The sequence below is a fragment of the Ptychodera flava genome, chromosome 13, assembly GCF_041260155.1.
Source record: "Ptychodera flava strain L36383 chromosome 13, AS_Pfla_20210202, whole genome shotgun sequence".
In the NCBI taxonomy this organism is placed as follows: domain Eukaryota; kingdom Metazoa; phylum Hemichordata; class Enteropneusta; family Ptychoderidae; genus Ptychodera; species Ptychodera flava.
In genome coordinates, this window is record NC_091940.1 from 2,730,309 (window position 1) to 2,749,178 (window position 18,870).

Sequence of the window (18,870 nt, forward strand, 5' to 3'; positions counted from 1 at the left end):
TTGGTTAAAAATATTGAAAATGGACAAAAACAGAATGGTATACAAATGTTACGAGTTCCAAAAATGTAAAATAGATGTACAATGTTATGATTTTTGGGCAAAAAGTGTAAGAGCTTTACTTCAAAGTTATGGTTTCGGAGAAGTTTGGGAACACCAAGGTGTAGGAGACGAGACTGTATTTTTAAGATTGTTTAAGCAAAGATGTATAGACATTGATATCCAACTTTGGATGAGCGACTTGAATAACTCTGAGAGGCTAAATACTTATCGTGCATTTAAGAAAGAGCTCACTTTGGAACCATATTTGACATGTATAGAGAAACCTGCTTTCAGACTTGCCCTTTGTAAATTTAGAACATCTTCCCATTTACTAAAAATAGAAACGGGCAGGTGGAATAATATTCCCAGACCCGACAGAGTTTGTAGCTTTTGTAATCTAAGTATCGTTGAAGACGAATTTCACTTTTTACTTGTTTGTCCAACTTATATGGACTTGAGAGCGAAATACTTACCTTACTATTACTTTAATCCTCCTGTTATGTATAAATTCAAGACCCTCCTTTCATCTCAAAATACCGTTACACTAAGGAAGTTGAGCAGATACATTTTTTTCGCGACAAAACGCAGGGAAGAGATTGCTAGAGCTGCCCACTTGGCAAATATTTAAGATTTCTTGTATATGTATGTGTATGTGTTCTTTTGAATCAGTAATTTTGTTAACTAGCGATCTGTATTATTTTCTATTGAAGTTTGTACATCTTGGCCGGAGGCCATTAGTACTGAATAAACGAAATCACACACGAAATCACACATCACAGACTGTTGTATGGTAAATTTATTATAGCTTTGTCAATACCAGTGAATTTTGTGACGTCATACCCTCAGATTATTACTGATAAAGTATCCGATTATCCAGCATTTTGGCCCAAAATTCACTGACATCGCCAAAACTATAATATGATAGCAATAATTTACCAGTTAGGTTGAAAATAGGTCTTTTAACATATGAGGTTGCTGCAAAAGTATAAAAAATACTCCAACACATACATTAGGTCTGAACTAGTTTATTGTCAACAATTAAAGTAGCATTATATATTTACGTGGGTATTTATATTGGTTGAGGCTGCATCTTCGGTGGGCTTTCGATATAGTCTGTCTCACAAGATCAATGATATGCTCACATTTACAGCTGTGAATCCAGCACACATATCATAAATAATATTGCAGCAATCTGCCTTAACTTCTTGAAGGCATGGATATGGGATATCCCAAGACAATGTTATGCAACTGAAAGTAATGGAGTGAATACAGATTTGTTGGGTATCTATAGAGTGAACCATGCTTATATTTTCTACCGTACACTTTGTGCGATCGTCCACAATAACATTGAGATCGAGTTTCGTAGCATTTAAGGGTAGTACTGGAGACCTTTGAAGACATGCTGATACTTGACTGTGATGCTACAGACCAAATAAACACAGTTTTAGTTCGATGAAGTGGAAATGCATTGTTCGAGTTTAGTCTACTGGCAATAGATATTTTTTATCTATTCTGTGACTGTTCGCTGACACGGAAGATTTTTTGAATGTATACATAACGAAAAAAACCTACTAAACCTATCTACTTGTGGAACATGCCAGACTGGCATCACTGATGTTGCTGTGACCATTTCTGTCTATTCAAATGCTCATACGCTTCTTTATAATTTATAAAAATAATGTTGGACATGAAACTTTATGTGTGAACACAGACGTTTGTACCTATCTATAACCATACATCTCATTCAATGTCCATCTCTCTTCAAGCTAAGTTAACTTTAGATTCCACATTGGCGAGTGCCATATGAGTTTCTTTGAAGACACTGACGCAGACTTTGAATGCGGAGACATATGTGAGAGGAAAACAATTGAATGCGACGCAGACTTTGAATGCGGAGACATATGTGAGAGAAAAACATTTGATTGCGACGCAGACTTTGAATGCGGAGACATAAGCTTATGTGAGAGAAAAACATTTGATTGCGACGCAGACTTTGAATGCGGAGACATATGTGAGAGAAAACAATTGAATGCGACGCAGACTTTGAATGCGGAGACATATGTGAGAGAAAAACAATTGAATGCGACGCAGACTTTGAATGCGGAGAACAGGTAGTTTTGGGCCACCGTACTGGAAGATATAAACACCTACTTTAGTTTATTTGCCATTTCAGATAAAACTTACCAGACTCTAACTCTTAGATTACTTTGACAGAGCCTTGTGTTTGGAAGAATTCAGTGAACAAGATATGGAGGCACTTGCAATAGTGTGTATATGTATTGTCTATAAATTTGAGCAGGGAGAGGCACCTTTCTTGTTTCCAAGATTGATAGCTGATGAAATCTCAGGGTAAAGGAGTTAGCTGTGATGGAAAGAAAAGCTCTGCAGTTACTGAACTTCAGATTGTATCATCGCTGTCAGCTTAGGAAAGTGCAGCGATTCGATGTTTTGCTGAGGTGTCGTGCTGGGCCAACCTGTTTGCTGAAAACTATGTACGTTAAGTTTATCTGAACCGAAGATACTACATCTGTATGATGTCTTACATATATTTAGTAGGTCTGCAATTCACAGGGGAAATAGTCTTGGATATGGGTTAAAGATTCGTGCATCATGGTCAGTGTCCGTTAGAAGGCACAGAATACTTGAATGCACATTGAAGATCGACAAAATCACTGGCAGATATTTCTTTTATTAGAAATTTGAAGTGCTAACAGGTGAAACAGTTTTTAAATGTTAACGCGTTTTCACCTATTCTATTGGCGTTTTATGATAGTTGAAATGTCGATGTCAGCAATAATGCAGATTGGGATTTCTTTAGTCTGCAATGGCATAAGTATCTGTTGAAGTATGAGCTATTTCTAAACTATAACTCATACCATTGTATTATTGTGCACTGATTTAATCCTTATAAGTGATATATATAATGTGAAATACAAAGTTGCAAAGTTAGATGAAGCATGTCAAGGGTTAAGAAATTGTCACCTGAAATATGGGAAACATGTATTGGAAAAGCCAAAATGGAGAACAAATCATTTTGAAATAGAATATGGAATAAAGAAATCTATGGTCTCAAGTCTTGTGTGACTTTCTCTCTTTTGGTCTGCTAAGGAAGGGCATGTATGTACTCCTGAAAACAGAAAGAGGAAAATCTATTAACCTTTCAGTGAAAGACAGATTGTGATTTTTGTCCTTCTTAAGTTGAAGATGCACTTCACCCTGTGTAAAGATCTTTGCAGGTCACTTTTGAACAAATATTAACCTTACTGATATATTTTAATGATTTCAACAGAGAAGATTAGCAATAAATAAAGTTTTCTGGTGTACATTATTCATATGCTGAATTACAGTTAACATCAGACAAATAAGTAAACTAAAAACAGAGACAAACAACAATATCTATATTAAAAACCAAATAATATGTACATTTATATGAAATAACCAATAATTAGAAACTTAAAGATGATTGCAGATGACAAAGACATGTCATCAACTTGAATTAATGGCATTTATTTGACTTTTAAATCATGATTCAGTATCCATCAAAGTGTACTCTGGTTTTCTACATTGTTTTATTTCGTGTATGTTATGCAATGCTTTCAGACTCAAGGGGAGGCAGCAGATTCATGCAAAACACAAGAAAAAGAAATAATGGAAACTGAAATGAAACTGTCAAACACAGATGAGACATTTGTGGTTTACTTTCACTTCATGGCTGTGCATCATGTGATGTACATGATGCAACTGTCTTGTGGTTTATAGGCAGTTTATTCATAAGTTGACAACCTAAAGAAATATGATTTGTGAATAAATAAGTAGGTATAATTTGCACTGACAATGATACAAAGTTTATCCAATCTGTGAAATCCTGGTGTAATGATATGTGTCCAGTGAATCTTTCTCTATGAATGTGCTAAAGGTTCAATGATGTTGAAGGTTAGGACTGCCAAACACTATGTCTGATGTACTTTATAATGCATGGTGGAATTGAGAAAAAACTTAAACAAACCACACTAGGATGGCAGCCAGACATGGCATAAGTACATGTATTTCATAAAAATTCATAAGGAGGGGCTTAAGGAATGCATTGGAGAGAAATGCATTTAAATTGCAAGAAGCAACAGTCAAACGGCAACAAAAGGCAAGCTTTCCAACATACATGTACTTTGATACCAAGGAAGTTAACCATTCACTAATCGTTTGCATGGAATGATCAGAGCAGGATTTCTTTGTGGGACATACAGTACATTATCCTAGAGTGATTTTATCATGTCTTCAAGATGACCATATATATCCATAGAAAATCATATATACAGATCTGCATCTACTCAGGTCAAGTATAACTTGAAATTGAGGAAATACCATAATCACACCATTCAACTCTTCACGGAGCATGTTGTCGGGTAAAATGCAGTGTTCATATACCGGGAATGATTACTTTCATGAAGGACAATTGACTTTGAAGTCTCTGGTTGATTTAATGTTTACATACCCGACTAAATGCCAAATTGATTTCATTGCTTTCCAAACAGGTTACACCATGAACAACAAATGTCAAGTCACAGATACACAAGGGTTAGCATTGTCACATCTGCTAAGGGACTGGTCAGTTTCTTCGACCTGGGGGGTGGATTCATGGCGGTCACCCTGTTTTTGACTTTGGTGGTAGGGAGGTCACCATGTTTTTGAAATGCCCAATATGGGGGGTCAGTGTGTTTTTAATTTCAACATGGCTCACACTCTCAGGTATGTTAATGCATGGGCATAGGCTTACTTACATGTAAAATCAGTTTGAACATACTTTTTAATCAGACCTGGTCAGAAAATTGTGAAAATTGCCAAAAATATGTTTCGCATTTGATTAAGTTGAAATTTATCATAATATATTACCTAAGTCAGGTCACGTGACCGAAATCTGTTATTTTCCCGCCAAAATTGTATATTGCAAATAACTGAACATTCCAACCGCTAAACATCAAAATATTTAAAATATTATTACCAATTAATGTAAAATGGGATGGAAACTTGTGTTAAAACTACTGGCAGATGCAAAATTATTGAATTTTGAATAACATTTCTTCACAAAAAACAACAAATACAATATTTTTGATGTTTTACATGAATGTTTTGAATGTCAGAAAGAAGTATAGATAAAGTTTCATGAGTGCCATGTATTTTTGAAAGAATATGATAGATGTTGTTTCCAAAAGTGCAGAGAAAATCAAGAAAATTTAACGGGTTACGGTTGGAATATTAAAATTAATAAAGACGTAAATTTTGGCGGGAAAATATCAGATTTGGTCACGTGACTCAACTTGTCAAGATTTAGGCAGACATTTTTTAAAAGAATTTATCAATTTCAATAATTAGGTCAAATATCAATCAAATCTGGTGGTTTTTAAAGATAATTGATCATTTTCTTACTTTGGCTTGATGGGTACAAACACCCATGCATTAACTTACTTGAGCTTGCGAAAATGCATTGTGCCAGCCACAAATTTCATCATTCAGTTGCATTTCTCGGCGCGCCCTTCGGGCGAATAAGTTTAATAATAATAAGACATTTTTCAGAGCCCCACCCTAGTGCAAAACTTTAATGTATCAGATATATATATATATATATATATATATATATATATATATATATATATATATATATATATATATATATATATATATATATATATATATATATATATATATATATATATATAAAGTCCAACCCAATGATAAAATGTCGAGGGCCGTAGGCCGAGACATTTTATCGTAGGGTTGGACTTTATATACCAGAACAGCCCGAGTACGAGGGTTTTATCCGACTTAAAAACTATCGCCCCTAACTGATATATTTTCGTTTTCAATGTGTTTACGTCAACCGTCCCCTTTGTCAATGTAACATGTTTAGGATATGAATTAAAACTTTTTTTTGTGAAATAGCCTTCCAATGTAATGGAACATCCTATAAATGCCCTAGGGCACAGCAGATTTTGTGTCGCAGCTGGTTTCTGCTGTGTTACCAAATTTGAATATTAAAACGTACCAGATGTCTACAGAATATGACATGTTCACTTTTGATCTGACAGTACTTTACTACGGCACTGTCATTTGGAATTTGGTGACCAAGGCTTTATGAGTAAATAAAACACCCTGAATTGAGCACTCTGATCAGTCAATCAACAGTAGATAGTTTTTAAATATATATATATATATATATATATATATATATATATATATATCTGACATACTTGTATGTTTAAAATTTTTTGGCGTGCCCTTCGGGCGCATTTCTTTAAAATATCAACAATATTTTCCAGCATGCCCTTCAGCTACATGACTTTCTTATATCAGATATGTATATATATTAGAGATATCTGGATGTTTAATATAAAAAATAATCCATCGCACCCCCACCCCCCCATCCCCCAGCTAAAGAAACTGACCAGTCCCATCCTAACTGGTTTAATCTTCAAAGTTAGAAGACATAGATGTTCTTATAGTCAATTTTGAAATTTCTGGAATTTTATGCCATCTTTTAATACATTTAGCCCAATACCAGTAAATGTAATTTGTCAAATTTTCTATCATAAAAGAAAACTTTCCTTAGGAGCATGCCAATCTTAGCATTGACTGGTACTCAGCTGCTTCTTCTTCAGGGCTTGTCACAAACAATAGATTTCATACGCCTGCTTCTGTAATCTATGGAGTTTCATCAAAATGTAAGTTTTGGGATCAGTGAAACAGAGTCAAACAGAAAAGTTTCCCACAGTTCAATGACTTTTGGTATTATCAGACACTATTTGACCTTTGACTCCACAGCTGTTTTAATCACATTTACCAGGACAATCTGACATGATCAATTATTTTGTGAAAAAATGTCTCATTATCACTAAATCTAAAAAGTGAATGAAGACCAGTCCAACAGGTATTATATGAATTTATGTGAAGTAATTCAGCTCAAACATGATTTCTCCATTGCACAGGTTGAATTTTGAGAAACTTGACTAACAATATTTGTCTGCAAATTTCAAAATTTTTTAATCAAATCTGAATCAAATCAACCCATGCTACCCACAAAAATGAAATGTGATAGCTATTTACTGTTACTTTCAGAGAAAAAGTCATATTATCAAAAATTGATATCTTGGATTCAAAAGTTTATAGATGAAAATTTTGAGAATGTTTGTTCCAAGGAGCAGCAAGCAAACTGGCCAAAAGTTTACCGTGAAAGGTGACAGCTCTGAATAATCAATCTCTCTGTTTGAGGGCGCTCTACTAGCACTCCTGAAAAGCGATACCAATTATCAAAGAAGTGACAATCATCCCAAGCAACAAACAAATCAAACTTGCCTTTCCTTATTATCTGTATGACAAGAATATAAACGTTGGATTATGGTGACATTAGTATAAATAAAATCTATGCCAAATCAGTATATGTAGAAGTGGAGGGGATTGTATGTAAGTGGGTTCTCTCCAAGATTATGGAATATTGAAGCAGGGACTGATATTGAATGAAATAATCCCATCGATATTCCCCAGTATACTATGATGTGTCTGCTACTCTGTATGATTTCCGGTGCAGTTCTTTTCAGCATCTGTATCATTGATAAATTACATGCAATTCTACATATTCAACTTTGAAAGAGCTAAATATACTTGCTATACATGCCTGAACTGCAATGATCAGACTTTGAATCATTTGATTTAATCTTTTTTTAGAAAAAAAATATTAATTTTAGAAGTGTAGTTTTCAAAACTAAAAGAGATACCAGTGGATTACACAACCAATTTCCAAATATTTTATATTTAGGATAGCATAGAGGTGGTTATGGCACCACTGTCCGTCAAAATCAGTGCAAAGGTTCATATTATGAAAAGCCATTGTTTTAGTAATAACCTCATATTGTCAATTGGTATTTCATCTACTTCAATACAAAGACAAAATGTCCTAAAAATCTACAAAAGATATTTTATTGTTACAGATTTGTACAAAATTATTTTCATAATTAACAGTATTTTGTTTCAAAAATATTTTACATCTGTCACCTGTATGTGAAAACTCAAACAGAAATAAAGCTCAAAAATGATTTCTTTTGTGAGTTTTGAATAATGTACATCATGTAGCAATAAATATTAAATTCAAAAGCACTTTACAAGAATCTTCTCCAGAGTAGTACCAGAATGAATATTGACCATACCACTGCTATGTACACCTTGATCAGCATTGCAATGATGAAGCAACTAGACTATTATATCCACAAGGTAGAAAGGCCACACAGGGAAACATTACAGAAAAGATTTGCTACTCAATTTTGTCATTCAATGCCAAACATATCATTACTTATGTTTGGAACATGACAATCAGCCTTATAGCTTAAGAGTTACTGCATAGAGTTGTGTGTCTGTGGATAGCAAACCATTCATTAACAAAGTAAAAGGGGTAAGCTTACTCATATAAAAGCTTGCACTCTATTGTAGTATGCCGCCTCGTTATGAGATGGCTACAAAGGATGGGAAGATTAACCATGTTGTTCAATGTTCATGAAATATGTACATGAACCTAGTATCATATTTGGTAGATGTACAGTCCTTAAAGTAAAACAAAATGTGAAATGTATTTACAATTAGAGAGATAAAAAGAATGATCTATTCATTGCAGGAATCTTTCAATCTACATGTTTTCATATCAGAAATAAATGTTTCAGCTTTGTTACAATAAATAATAGCTTATCAAGACATAGATATCAATGATCATTGAAGTATTACTGTTATTCAATATGATACAGTTATTCATTCCCATCCAACCTTGGCACTGGACATGACTTCAGCAAATCTACAATGTTCTACATGTTATAATTAATATTCAAGGTTTTCAAGAGAGATTAGAAGCATTGCCGGTGTAAACCAAGCCAAACAAACACAAATTGATAAACTACACGGCAACTCTCATGCAATATAACCATGGTTACTCTACGTGGGGTAGAGTAACCGTGAAAATATATATATATATATATATATATATATATATATATATATATATATATATATATATATATATATATATATATATATATATATTCACTTGTATATCAAACAGTGGGCTTAATCACATTTAGCTGTATATGTAACTATCTAGATAGGAATATTGTGTAGTCAAGATCATTACAGTTTTCTATTCACCACTAAATAATTTGATTTTCTCAAAAACATTGGTTTAAAATTTGCACCAAATGAACATATCCTGAAAAACATCAAGACTGCTTAACATACTAATTAAAGAGAATATTGATACTATACAGAGTAATTTGACATTTCGTGTTGGTGAATCAAATCTGACAAAACAAAATTCTTGGTTGGGAATAAGTTGGCAAGCATGATAACATATTAAAGTTCTACCTTTCCTGGTGTTGAAAATTATCATATAATTCCCAGAACCAGATGTTCTGATATGGAATAATATGAGCTCCAGATAATTTTAGGATTTACAGATAATCAGCTATTAATTTGGTCAGTCAATTGTATTAAATCTTAACAAAGTCTAATGCTAAATGGTGATCAGTAGTACTACAACTGACATATTAGACAAATTGTACATACCAGTCTAGTTCCCTGCCCCAATTTTGCTCCTGGCTTTTAATACTGAGCTTACAGAAAAGGATCCCATGTTGGATGTCACACTATCTATTGAATGACTGGACAATATCAAAATGGCTTCCCAAGAGTCAACAGCACTGGTTAAGCAGTGATATGTTTTGTTTTTCAGAGGCTAAACAAGTCAAACTATCCATGGTGTTGAGCTAGGCAAACACAGAAGACACAACTTACAACTACTGATAAGCAAATAGGAGGAAATGCCCATCTTATACACGTGTGGGTTTGCTATATATATGATAATAATCTTGCACTGGTCAAAAATACTATCAACCGATTACCGGTAGATTACTCAATAAAGCTAGCCGACAATAGCCATGGATAAAAGAACAACACATACCAGATAGCCAAAGGCTGAAATGGACCAAAGTACTGGACTGCAATATTTTCAACATAGTAAGAAATTAAACCATCAACTGATACAGACCTCTTAAAGATATTATAGACTAAGTGTAGTTAATGTAGCTGGAAAGTCAACATTCTATGAAAATAATTGATATCTTGCTCTGTCAAGACAGTCAACAGGAATTCAACTGACCAGATAAAGTTCAACATTTGTTTGAATCAAATGGTAAAAACTGCAAGAATGTGAGATCTAAAATATATACTATCCTTGATTTATTAAGCATTGAATAATTTAATTTAATTGTATCCTTCAAAAAGTAAAAAGTAACCAATGTTCGCCTCCATTTGTGCTAATGTGACCAGTAACTGTCTTCTCCAACATATCCTTGATGTCAATCCACTTGTTGTATGTGATAAAGTAAGTACACAACCTACTGTCCGTCGTGTCAGATCATCTGCTCTTACAGCATCTAGTCTACATGTGACTTGTGAGGTGTATCAAACGTTGGTCTCTCTGTTGCTGACAAGACAATTTTGTTCTTGAAGACAAAAGTCTTGATGCGTTCAAAGATGAAGATAAAGATGAGCAGAATGGCCAAATACTGTATCCAAGCCCATTTAATGAGCTGCCAGAAACCTGTATAGAACCTACAGTGGTGGTTAAGGAACACAATTTATGTGATTGAAACAATCTTCATAGTAGTAGATACAAACAGGATTTGTAATGGTTATCCTTGATAGAAACAGTAATTTTCCTTGGTAGTTACACAACTTTGTCATCTCTAATAAAGAAAATACATTGAAAAGAAGTTTGCTTGAAGGGGCAGTTTTATCTCTGAACAAATTCATCAACTGGTCACAACTTTCAAAGGAGACCAAAGGACAAATGTAACACCAATGTTAACAAGTATTTTTGCAAGGACCAGAGATAGAGCATTGGCGTTTTAATTGTTTGAGATAAAGCTGGACAAAAACCTGTCCCTTTACTGTAACCTCGGCATAAATGAATCTCATTAGAATGTATTGCCGCAATGAAAGGTACCATGACACTATAACAAGGAAGATTGTGGAAAACAACTTGAAACAAATTTAAACATGCAAGCTGATCTTCCTTTACGAGAGAAGTAGTTGTAGGAAAGGATACATGATATTCTCTTCTGGGTATCTCAATGTAGCATCAATGTTAAAGGGCTGACCTGCAGCTTTACCACTAATCCACACAGGATATTCACCAGTGTAGATAGTACTGACTGTAAGTACAAAAATAGATGTACATGTAATACATGCATAGGTTAGTATTGGTTAACCTTAAACTTTACACGTACTGAATGAAAGTCTAGCAATGTTTCGGTCTTGTTTGCTAATCGTGTGTTAAACCAATAAATTAGAATTCAATGGTCTATCAAACATTTTGCATACCAAACTCACTATCAAGAGTCCTATTTAAATGTTAAAAAAAACCATTGTAGTATACATGAAAAGTGTATCAGATTATACATGCAAGATAAATTTTGTGCAGTTTGCTGCAAAGAATGTGATTATGATCAAAAATGTTAAGCTGTACATTACAAAAGAGTTGGTAGTATGCAAATCATAAAAATTCAAATTTTGTTGTAAGAAAGTCATACCAATTCAAATTTTGTTGTACAAAAGTCATACCGATTCAAAAAATCATACTGATTTAAATTTTGTTGAATTTTGAATGGTACTGAATTGCAATTTTTTTCATAAAATGCAAATATTCATTTGCCATCAATCAAAGATATTTCTCACCATTTCGATCCAAATATTGCTTGAAAATGTGAGTAAGTTGATAATCTTCTGCAAAGATACTGTCCCCGTTAATGACTGGATACTGCAAAAGAAAGTTTCATCAAGTTTAGACACTGTTTATGTAACAGATATAGTAAATCATTGTCTCACATCTGCTTGGTATGTAAGGTAAAATGGGCAATCATAGAATTCCAAGAACCCCCCCCCCCACACACACACACACACATACACACCCTTTCTATTAAAAGATTTGTTTTCATTTAAAATGACAAATAAAGAGGTTTTTCACTTTCAAGAGGCTTTACTGTAGAATGATCAACCAATGATTTACCATTAACATGTTACTGCTTGATGTTGCCACTCTATAAAGAAATTATTATGGAATGACATAAGTACATATCAATTGCACCAGCCAAGATTTCATTATTTTTTGCTAAATAAATAAAACGGAATTTATTTCCAAGTCTGCCTTTTAACTTTTTTTGAACCACTTTTTTAAACATGTCACGATGCTACATTACCAATCGTCACTTTAATGTGTTGATTTTGAGCAAAAAACCACACTTACTGGTCAATGTAAAACAATATTTCACTACTACTACATAAATAAAATCCGTATAGTGAGGTGAGTCACAATTTCACCCCAATATTTCAGTCTACATGTACCTCCTGCGAAATTACACATGATTTAAAAAATAGCCAACGCCATGAATTCCCCCAGACAATGTTAGGCAATTTTTTTCAAGAACAAACTGAATCTGGCAGGCAGAGACACAGTCACATTGTTCCAGCTGGTCATAGGTGGCACTCCAAGAATGCCAACTATGAAAAATAAGGTAAGTTGCAGTGCCTATAGAGTCCAAATCAACTGTTCACACATGAAGACAGAACAACAACCAGCTACAACAAACCCTCATTGTAGTGGTGGCAATATTCAGGTATGCAAGTACTCTTGTACATCCAAAGCTCAGGCAGTCAGATCTAGACATATAAATACAGACCTCTACATCAGTGAAAAAAAACTTTAAAATGAGGATTCAAAATTTGCTACATGGATATACTTTGTAAGATTCTACAAAATGTGATTAAGTTTACGAAATTTCAGGTCAGACTTAAAAAGTTCTAACACAAAAGATTGACAACATAGATTTGGGTTGTCATAATGTACGAGACCAGAGTGTATGTAACTCCCATAATTTTTTTCAGGATAGACAAACTTGGCTTTTGCATGTGATAAGGCAGCTTTGCCAACCACACTATACAAAGTTCAACAATTTACATACAATTCATCCAAACAAATACTTACATTAAATCGTTCATCTCTTCCCCTATGATTTAATGGATAATTCTGCTTAAATCTTAGCTCGCCATCGATTGTGAATTGAGCACCAGGTCTTGGTGAATTGTAGTGAATATATGCCATACTTTCCATGATTAGACTTGAAAACCTCTGTTATTATGCAAAAGAAAAGCAGCAATTTATTTTTTAAACTTATAAGGGAACCACGATTAAAAAATGTAAGATTTAGGTGAATTTGAGATCATACAATTGTCCGATAGAAGAGAAGTTTTGAAAAAGATCAATGCTGTATAAATTACAAGTTCTTCTGAATCGAGAACTCATTACACACCAAAACATACTGAGGAAATAAATAATGAACAAACAGTGTTCACTATAAGTTACATGAACTTACTTGACAAAAAATGTGTTTAGTACAAACTTTAAATCTAAAAACATTAAGGAATTCAAAATCTTTCAACTGCTATGTATGTTGCACTACACAGCACTTCATGGAATTGTATGTTTGTATATTGGTATGCCCATAAAATAACTTCTTAGTGTAATGATAGGGAAGAATTACTTTTAAAAAGTTTAGTAACAATAAATTTTCATGATTTTTCCCAGTATTTATGTTTCATCTTCAAATGACTGTCTTGATCTACTCCCTACAGAGCATTGAAAAAAACAGCATTTGGTTTTTCAATACAGCCAGTATGTGTATGTGACATGCACAATTATTGATACTTGTATTTCTATCTGGATGTGAATTCCTTTTCTATAGAAATTAATGTCACACAAATGCAAGCTGTAACTGACAAGGTGAAAGCTGAATATGGTGTGCATGACCATTTATAACACATTGTGGAGTATACCAGGAAACTGTGGTTGATACACAGAACATATATGATCTCCCATTTTCTCACACACACACACACACAGAGGCACACACACATATTTATATATAATCTCCTAGTATTTCAAACCAGTGTGACGTCATCGAAGATGAGGATTCCCCCAACACTGTGGCAGTATCCCTCCGAGCCGGTAGGCGAGGAGGGATACAGCTATATTGGGGGAACTCGAGTCTTTGATGACGTCACATGAGTGAAAAATACTGGGAGATTATGTATTTATCACATGCATAGACCAACTTTTTTTATTCAAATAAAATTCGCTTTCCCATGCGATGTAATTTGGACCTTTATCATGTTGTTCAGCTCCAGCTGATTCCATTCACATTCGCATTCACATTCGGACGCACGTTCCTCTCTATGTGTCAGAGTAATCTCTCGCTGTCTGATTTTCCACACAAAACTTGAATGGATACAGCCGTTATCATCGAGGACAAGGGAAAGGAGGATGATATACCGGTAGTATCTTCAGATGCATTATTTTGTTTGAAGGTAAAGTGATAATGTTAAAAATGCATCAAAATTTAACCTTGTCTTACTGTTCTTAGCGTCGCTTTATACATTGTTTATACTGCAAGAACGAACACACTGTGCAATGCTTACTTTAGTACAGCCTACCGCAGAAGTTCAATGGCAATACAACACTTTGCTGACGCTAAGAATTTAACCCGTCACCTGACAGGATGATGTGTTGATTTTGATAAATTATATTCTTAATATATATTGGATTCTTGTTCGGTGATAAATTTGTCGATTTTGAGCAATGACTCAGCTGTTTACGCCTTGTGACGAGCTAGCACAGTGGTATAGCACACATAGGGAGTAGACGACAGTGAACGCTCTGTTTTCCCCAATTGAAAAAAAAACCACACAAACTTTCACAATTATTGCTATCTAAAGCTTTGACATTTTCGCTATATACTGCCTATGCCACATTTTTCTGTAAATTCCTTTGTGCCCACTCAATTTTCATCTATATGAGAATGTTTACAAACAGTTTCAGTAGAAAAGAGTGCCAACCGTATACCCCTACTTTTGACGACAGAAGTATGGGTATACGGAACTGCTATAAACCGTATACCTATAGTGTGACATCATATTATAGGGATAATTGGTGTGTGTATATATATATATATATATATATATATATATATATATATATAATATATATATATATATATATATATATATATATATATATATATATATATATATATATATATATATATATATACACACACACAAAATGTATACAATGTGCCCTCCCGGTTATCACTATAATGGCTTTATGGCAACCTCTGAACTTGGGCACAGAGAGTACGGTCATATATATATATATATATATATATATATATATATATATATATATATATATATATATATATATATATATATATATATGACATGAGAGCTAAAAATTATCCAAGTTCACAGATGCTTAGGGGTTAATTACACAAATGGAAGAAAAGTAAAAAATGTTTTACTACTAACGTGAAGTTTGAATTCCATAATCAGCAGAAGATGGACGGAATACACACTTTCTGTATCCAACATTGGTGTTTCAATATTGATTTGTAATCTATCAGCTTTGCCATCCCTGTTTTCATCAATTTCTCTTGACTGTAAAGCAAGAGCACATGAAAGAAATAAGCCATAATACCTCAACAAATCTTGACTGATTTCCTGTACTGGTCTATACTTAAGAACTGTATCAATCAATCAGCAAGAGTTTATATAGCGCCAAAATCCAAAACAGAAGTTTTGCTCTGTGACGCTCAATGGTTAAGCCACACTGTATGCTCTGGTGAACATGTGAGTTTTCAGCTTTCTTTTGAAAGTTTCTAGGTTTGTAGATTCTCTGATGTCAAGTGGTAGTGCATTCCATAGTTTAGGGCCAGCGTGAGAGAAGGCACGGCCACCATAGGTTATGTTTTTGTAAGTTGTGCAAGTTAAAAGTTTCTTGGCAGAGGAGCGCAGTGTGCGTGTGGGAATATAAGGCTGGAGTAGATCACTGATGTATGCAGGCGTTTGGTTGTGGATAGCTTTGAACGTTAACAACAAAATCTTGTAGTCAATCCTGAGACAAACTGGTAACCAATGGAGACGGGCCAGAACTGGAGTGACAGGTGTGAATTTCCTGGTGCGTGTGATTATAACTGTAGATGTAATAACATAAATGATCAGATGATCTGTCACTTTCACAAAGATACAAATGATAAATTCACACTCATCTAAAGTGTACAAGAGGTGAAACATTTTATCAACTTGTATTTGGTTCAGTACAGTAAACGCAAACAACCATAGCCAATAGACTCTTGAGGGTCTATGCATAGCCAATTCCAAATCTCTAAACAGCAGTTTTTAAGTGTCAATTCCAGTACATGGAATACAGGTACCACAAAACATATTTTTGCCCAAATTGACAAAACCAGGCCGAGAATTTTATCTTGTAACACAGGTCAATATCCTCAATGAATTCCCTATGGAATGCATGTAGTTTAACATAATATTCAATTAATTATTACAAAGAATGACAGTTCACCCAAAAATATGAATTTCATCAACAAACATGATGCAAAATTGTATATCAATAGACCACTCTTTTAGTATTGTCATCTATCGGTATGGGAGTGGTGTAACATTTTGAAATTACAAAGGCAAGTACTTAGGCCTTTAATCATTCATGTATCCACCAAAACAAATCAACAATTTTCATGGATAATCTTTTACTTGGTATATAACTTGTTAACTTGTTTGAGTACGATCAATGGATTCGTTTGCATTTTAGAGTTACGTCTTACTGATCAATGAAAGCATTTTGTAGTTACATGTACTGCGCACAACCCAGCATTACCATAAGATTTTCTCAAAATATTTTAAGTAAACCTTGGAGAAACAAAAGATCTTTGATGGAAGCAACGTTTTTACCTTTACTATTGGTATTCGAAGTCTGCCTTGGTTCAGCATGTTGTAATTGTGATAAGTACTCCATGTTGTGTATTCTGTAGCTGTGGCACCTTCCAATATCATCAGTATCTGATGTTTAAAGTGAACTTCACCTTGCTCCCTGTAAACACTGGTCTTCATCCAGAAACCTAAACACAATTTGTAAATCATGTTACCATAGTTATGGAAAAAAATTATATCAGAACTATTTGAATCAGACAATACAAACATTGTATGTGTCAGTGCCAGACTGAATGATCTCTTATCAGGGCTCGAAATTAGCGGTAGTCCCGCATCAACAGACTACCAACTTTTCTCTAGGACTACCAAAATCCATGAATGGTAGCCCACATGGACTACCAAAGCTTGGGACCTGAAATTCAGTCAGTACTTGGCATGACCATGTCCGGCTTGTCACTTTGGGACCTCCTAAATGCACTCAAACCCAGCTAGACACAGAAAGGCAAGACTATGACTTTGTAATGAAAATAACGAAGACGACCATGCGGTAGAACTTTGCAACAAAGTTTCTATATCTGAACTACCGCACTTGAATGACACAGGAACAGGAAATGATGGACAATGAAAATGTATTTTCGTCACGGTCGCATTTTTCATCATAATGTATCAATCACAATTACATAGAAATTATGCCTGGTCCCTACAGAAAGCCCGTGATCTATTTTTAGCCCTGCTACACTATGTCTCAGTGCTGAGAAGGTCGTGTCGTTGTCATTACGACTATCAAAATTTGCATAACGTACATTATACATGTTTCCTTAGGTACTAAAGGTGTGCAATATTCACATCAAATGACTAGAAAATTCACTTCATGGGTAGAATCTTGAAAAATAGCTTTTTCTTGTCTGGTTAATGAAACAACTTATCCCTGAACTAAAAGTGCATGGGCTACCAGCCATTGTCACTGGGCTACCAACTTCAGAAAATGGTAGCCCAAGTGGACTACCAGGGAAAAAGTTAATTTCGAGCCCTGCTTATACATTATGTATGCAGGTGGGCAAGCACACAGAGTATTTTATACGTTTCCAAACCTAGGCTTTATCGGCATTCTGATTAACTTGTATGTGATCCTATTCTACACTTAATCCAGTACTGCATCTATTTTTGTAGTTGCACTTTTGAAATTATACCTTAGACCTTTATCCATGATCATGATTGGACTTATAATCAATAACAAAGTCGATGACTCTTGCAACACCTTTAAGTTACGAACGCTGGCAGGTGGCAATAGGAGATATTTCAAAATCACTGTATGGAGATAAATGATATGTTTGTCTGTAGCATCCAAAAGGGAGCATTTTCCTTCGAATCCAAAACTCACAACCTCATCCAATAACCTCTGCAGACTGCACTCATCCGCCAAATTCATTTCAGCAAAACTTGGTATATTTGTCGTTGCAACATTATTCTGCAATAAGCCAGCATCAACAGCAATCAGGAATTTTGACAGTAGTATTCAAAATATTATATCATGGCCGAAGTTAGAGGTGGCCCAGGTTAAAATCGTAAACGATTGGGTTACCATGACAGCGCGCGGTGCAGCTGAAATCAGTGGTGAAGCACTTTGTGTACGTCGATCGACGACGTTATTCTCGAGGCAACAATAGAAGATTCCCTACAAACCCACCTTCACTGGTGTATGCAACAAGGAAAGGTGCAATGATAGTCAACAAAGCCACTAGGAGTGCGAATATCGATGCTTTTGTACAAATACTTGTCTTGTATCTCACAACGATTGGGTGATTGTACACTTCGTAGACAGCCATTTTAATTTTTGAGCCAAAACATTTCGGCTCGTACACACACGTTTTGAACACAACACAATTTTCTCGTATAAACAATGTAGCTGACCAATATCTGAAGTTAAACTTTTCTTGAACATCAATAAATTCGTAGCTTTTAATTTCT

At 34.5% G+C, this 18,870-nt stretch overlaps 1 protein-coding gene across 1 annotated transcript; it reads right to left on the reverse strand.

The window, feature by feature from the left end:
• Positions 1-7,979: 7,979 nt before the first annotated feature.
• LOC139147092 (transmembrane protein 231-like) lies at positions 7,980-18,741 on the reverse strand. The gene is made up of 7 exons (XM_070717955.1): positions 18,590-18,741; positions 16,924-17,090; positions 15,487-15,615; positions 13,109-13,252; positions 11,803-11,884; positions 11,174-11,279; positions 7,980-10,677 (listed from the first exon to the last, which is right to left on the reverse strand). The coding sequence occupies exons 1-7, from the start codon at positions 18,726-18,728 to the stop codon at positions 10,500-10,502; spliced, it is 945 nt and encodes a 314-aa protein (XP_070574056.1). The 5' UTR covers positions 18,729-18,741; the 3' UTR covers positions 7,980-10,499.
• Positions 18,742-18,870: the final 129 nt, after the last annotated feature.

Bases quoted from the DNA above. Each gene is read 5' to 3' on its own strand.
- LOC139147092 (XM_070717955.1), bottom strand. From the start codon at position 18,728: ATGGCTGTCTACGAAGTGTACAATCACCCAATCGTTGTGAGATACAAG. The intron at 17,091-18,589 runs GTGGGTTTGTAG...AATTGTGTTTAG, and splicing joins TGTTGCATACACCAGTGAAG to GTTTCTGGATGAAGACCAGT. The intron at 11,280-11,802 runs GTGAGAAATATC...TTGTACTTACAG, and splicing joins GCAATATTTGGATCGAAATG to TCAGTACTATCTACACTGGT.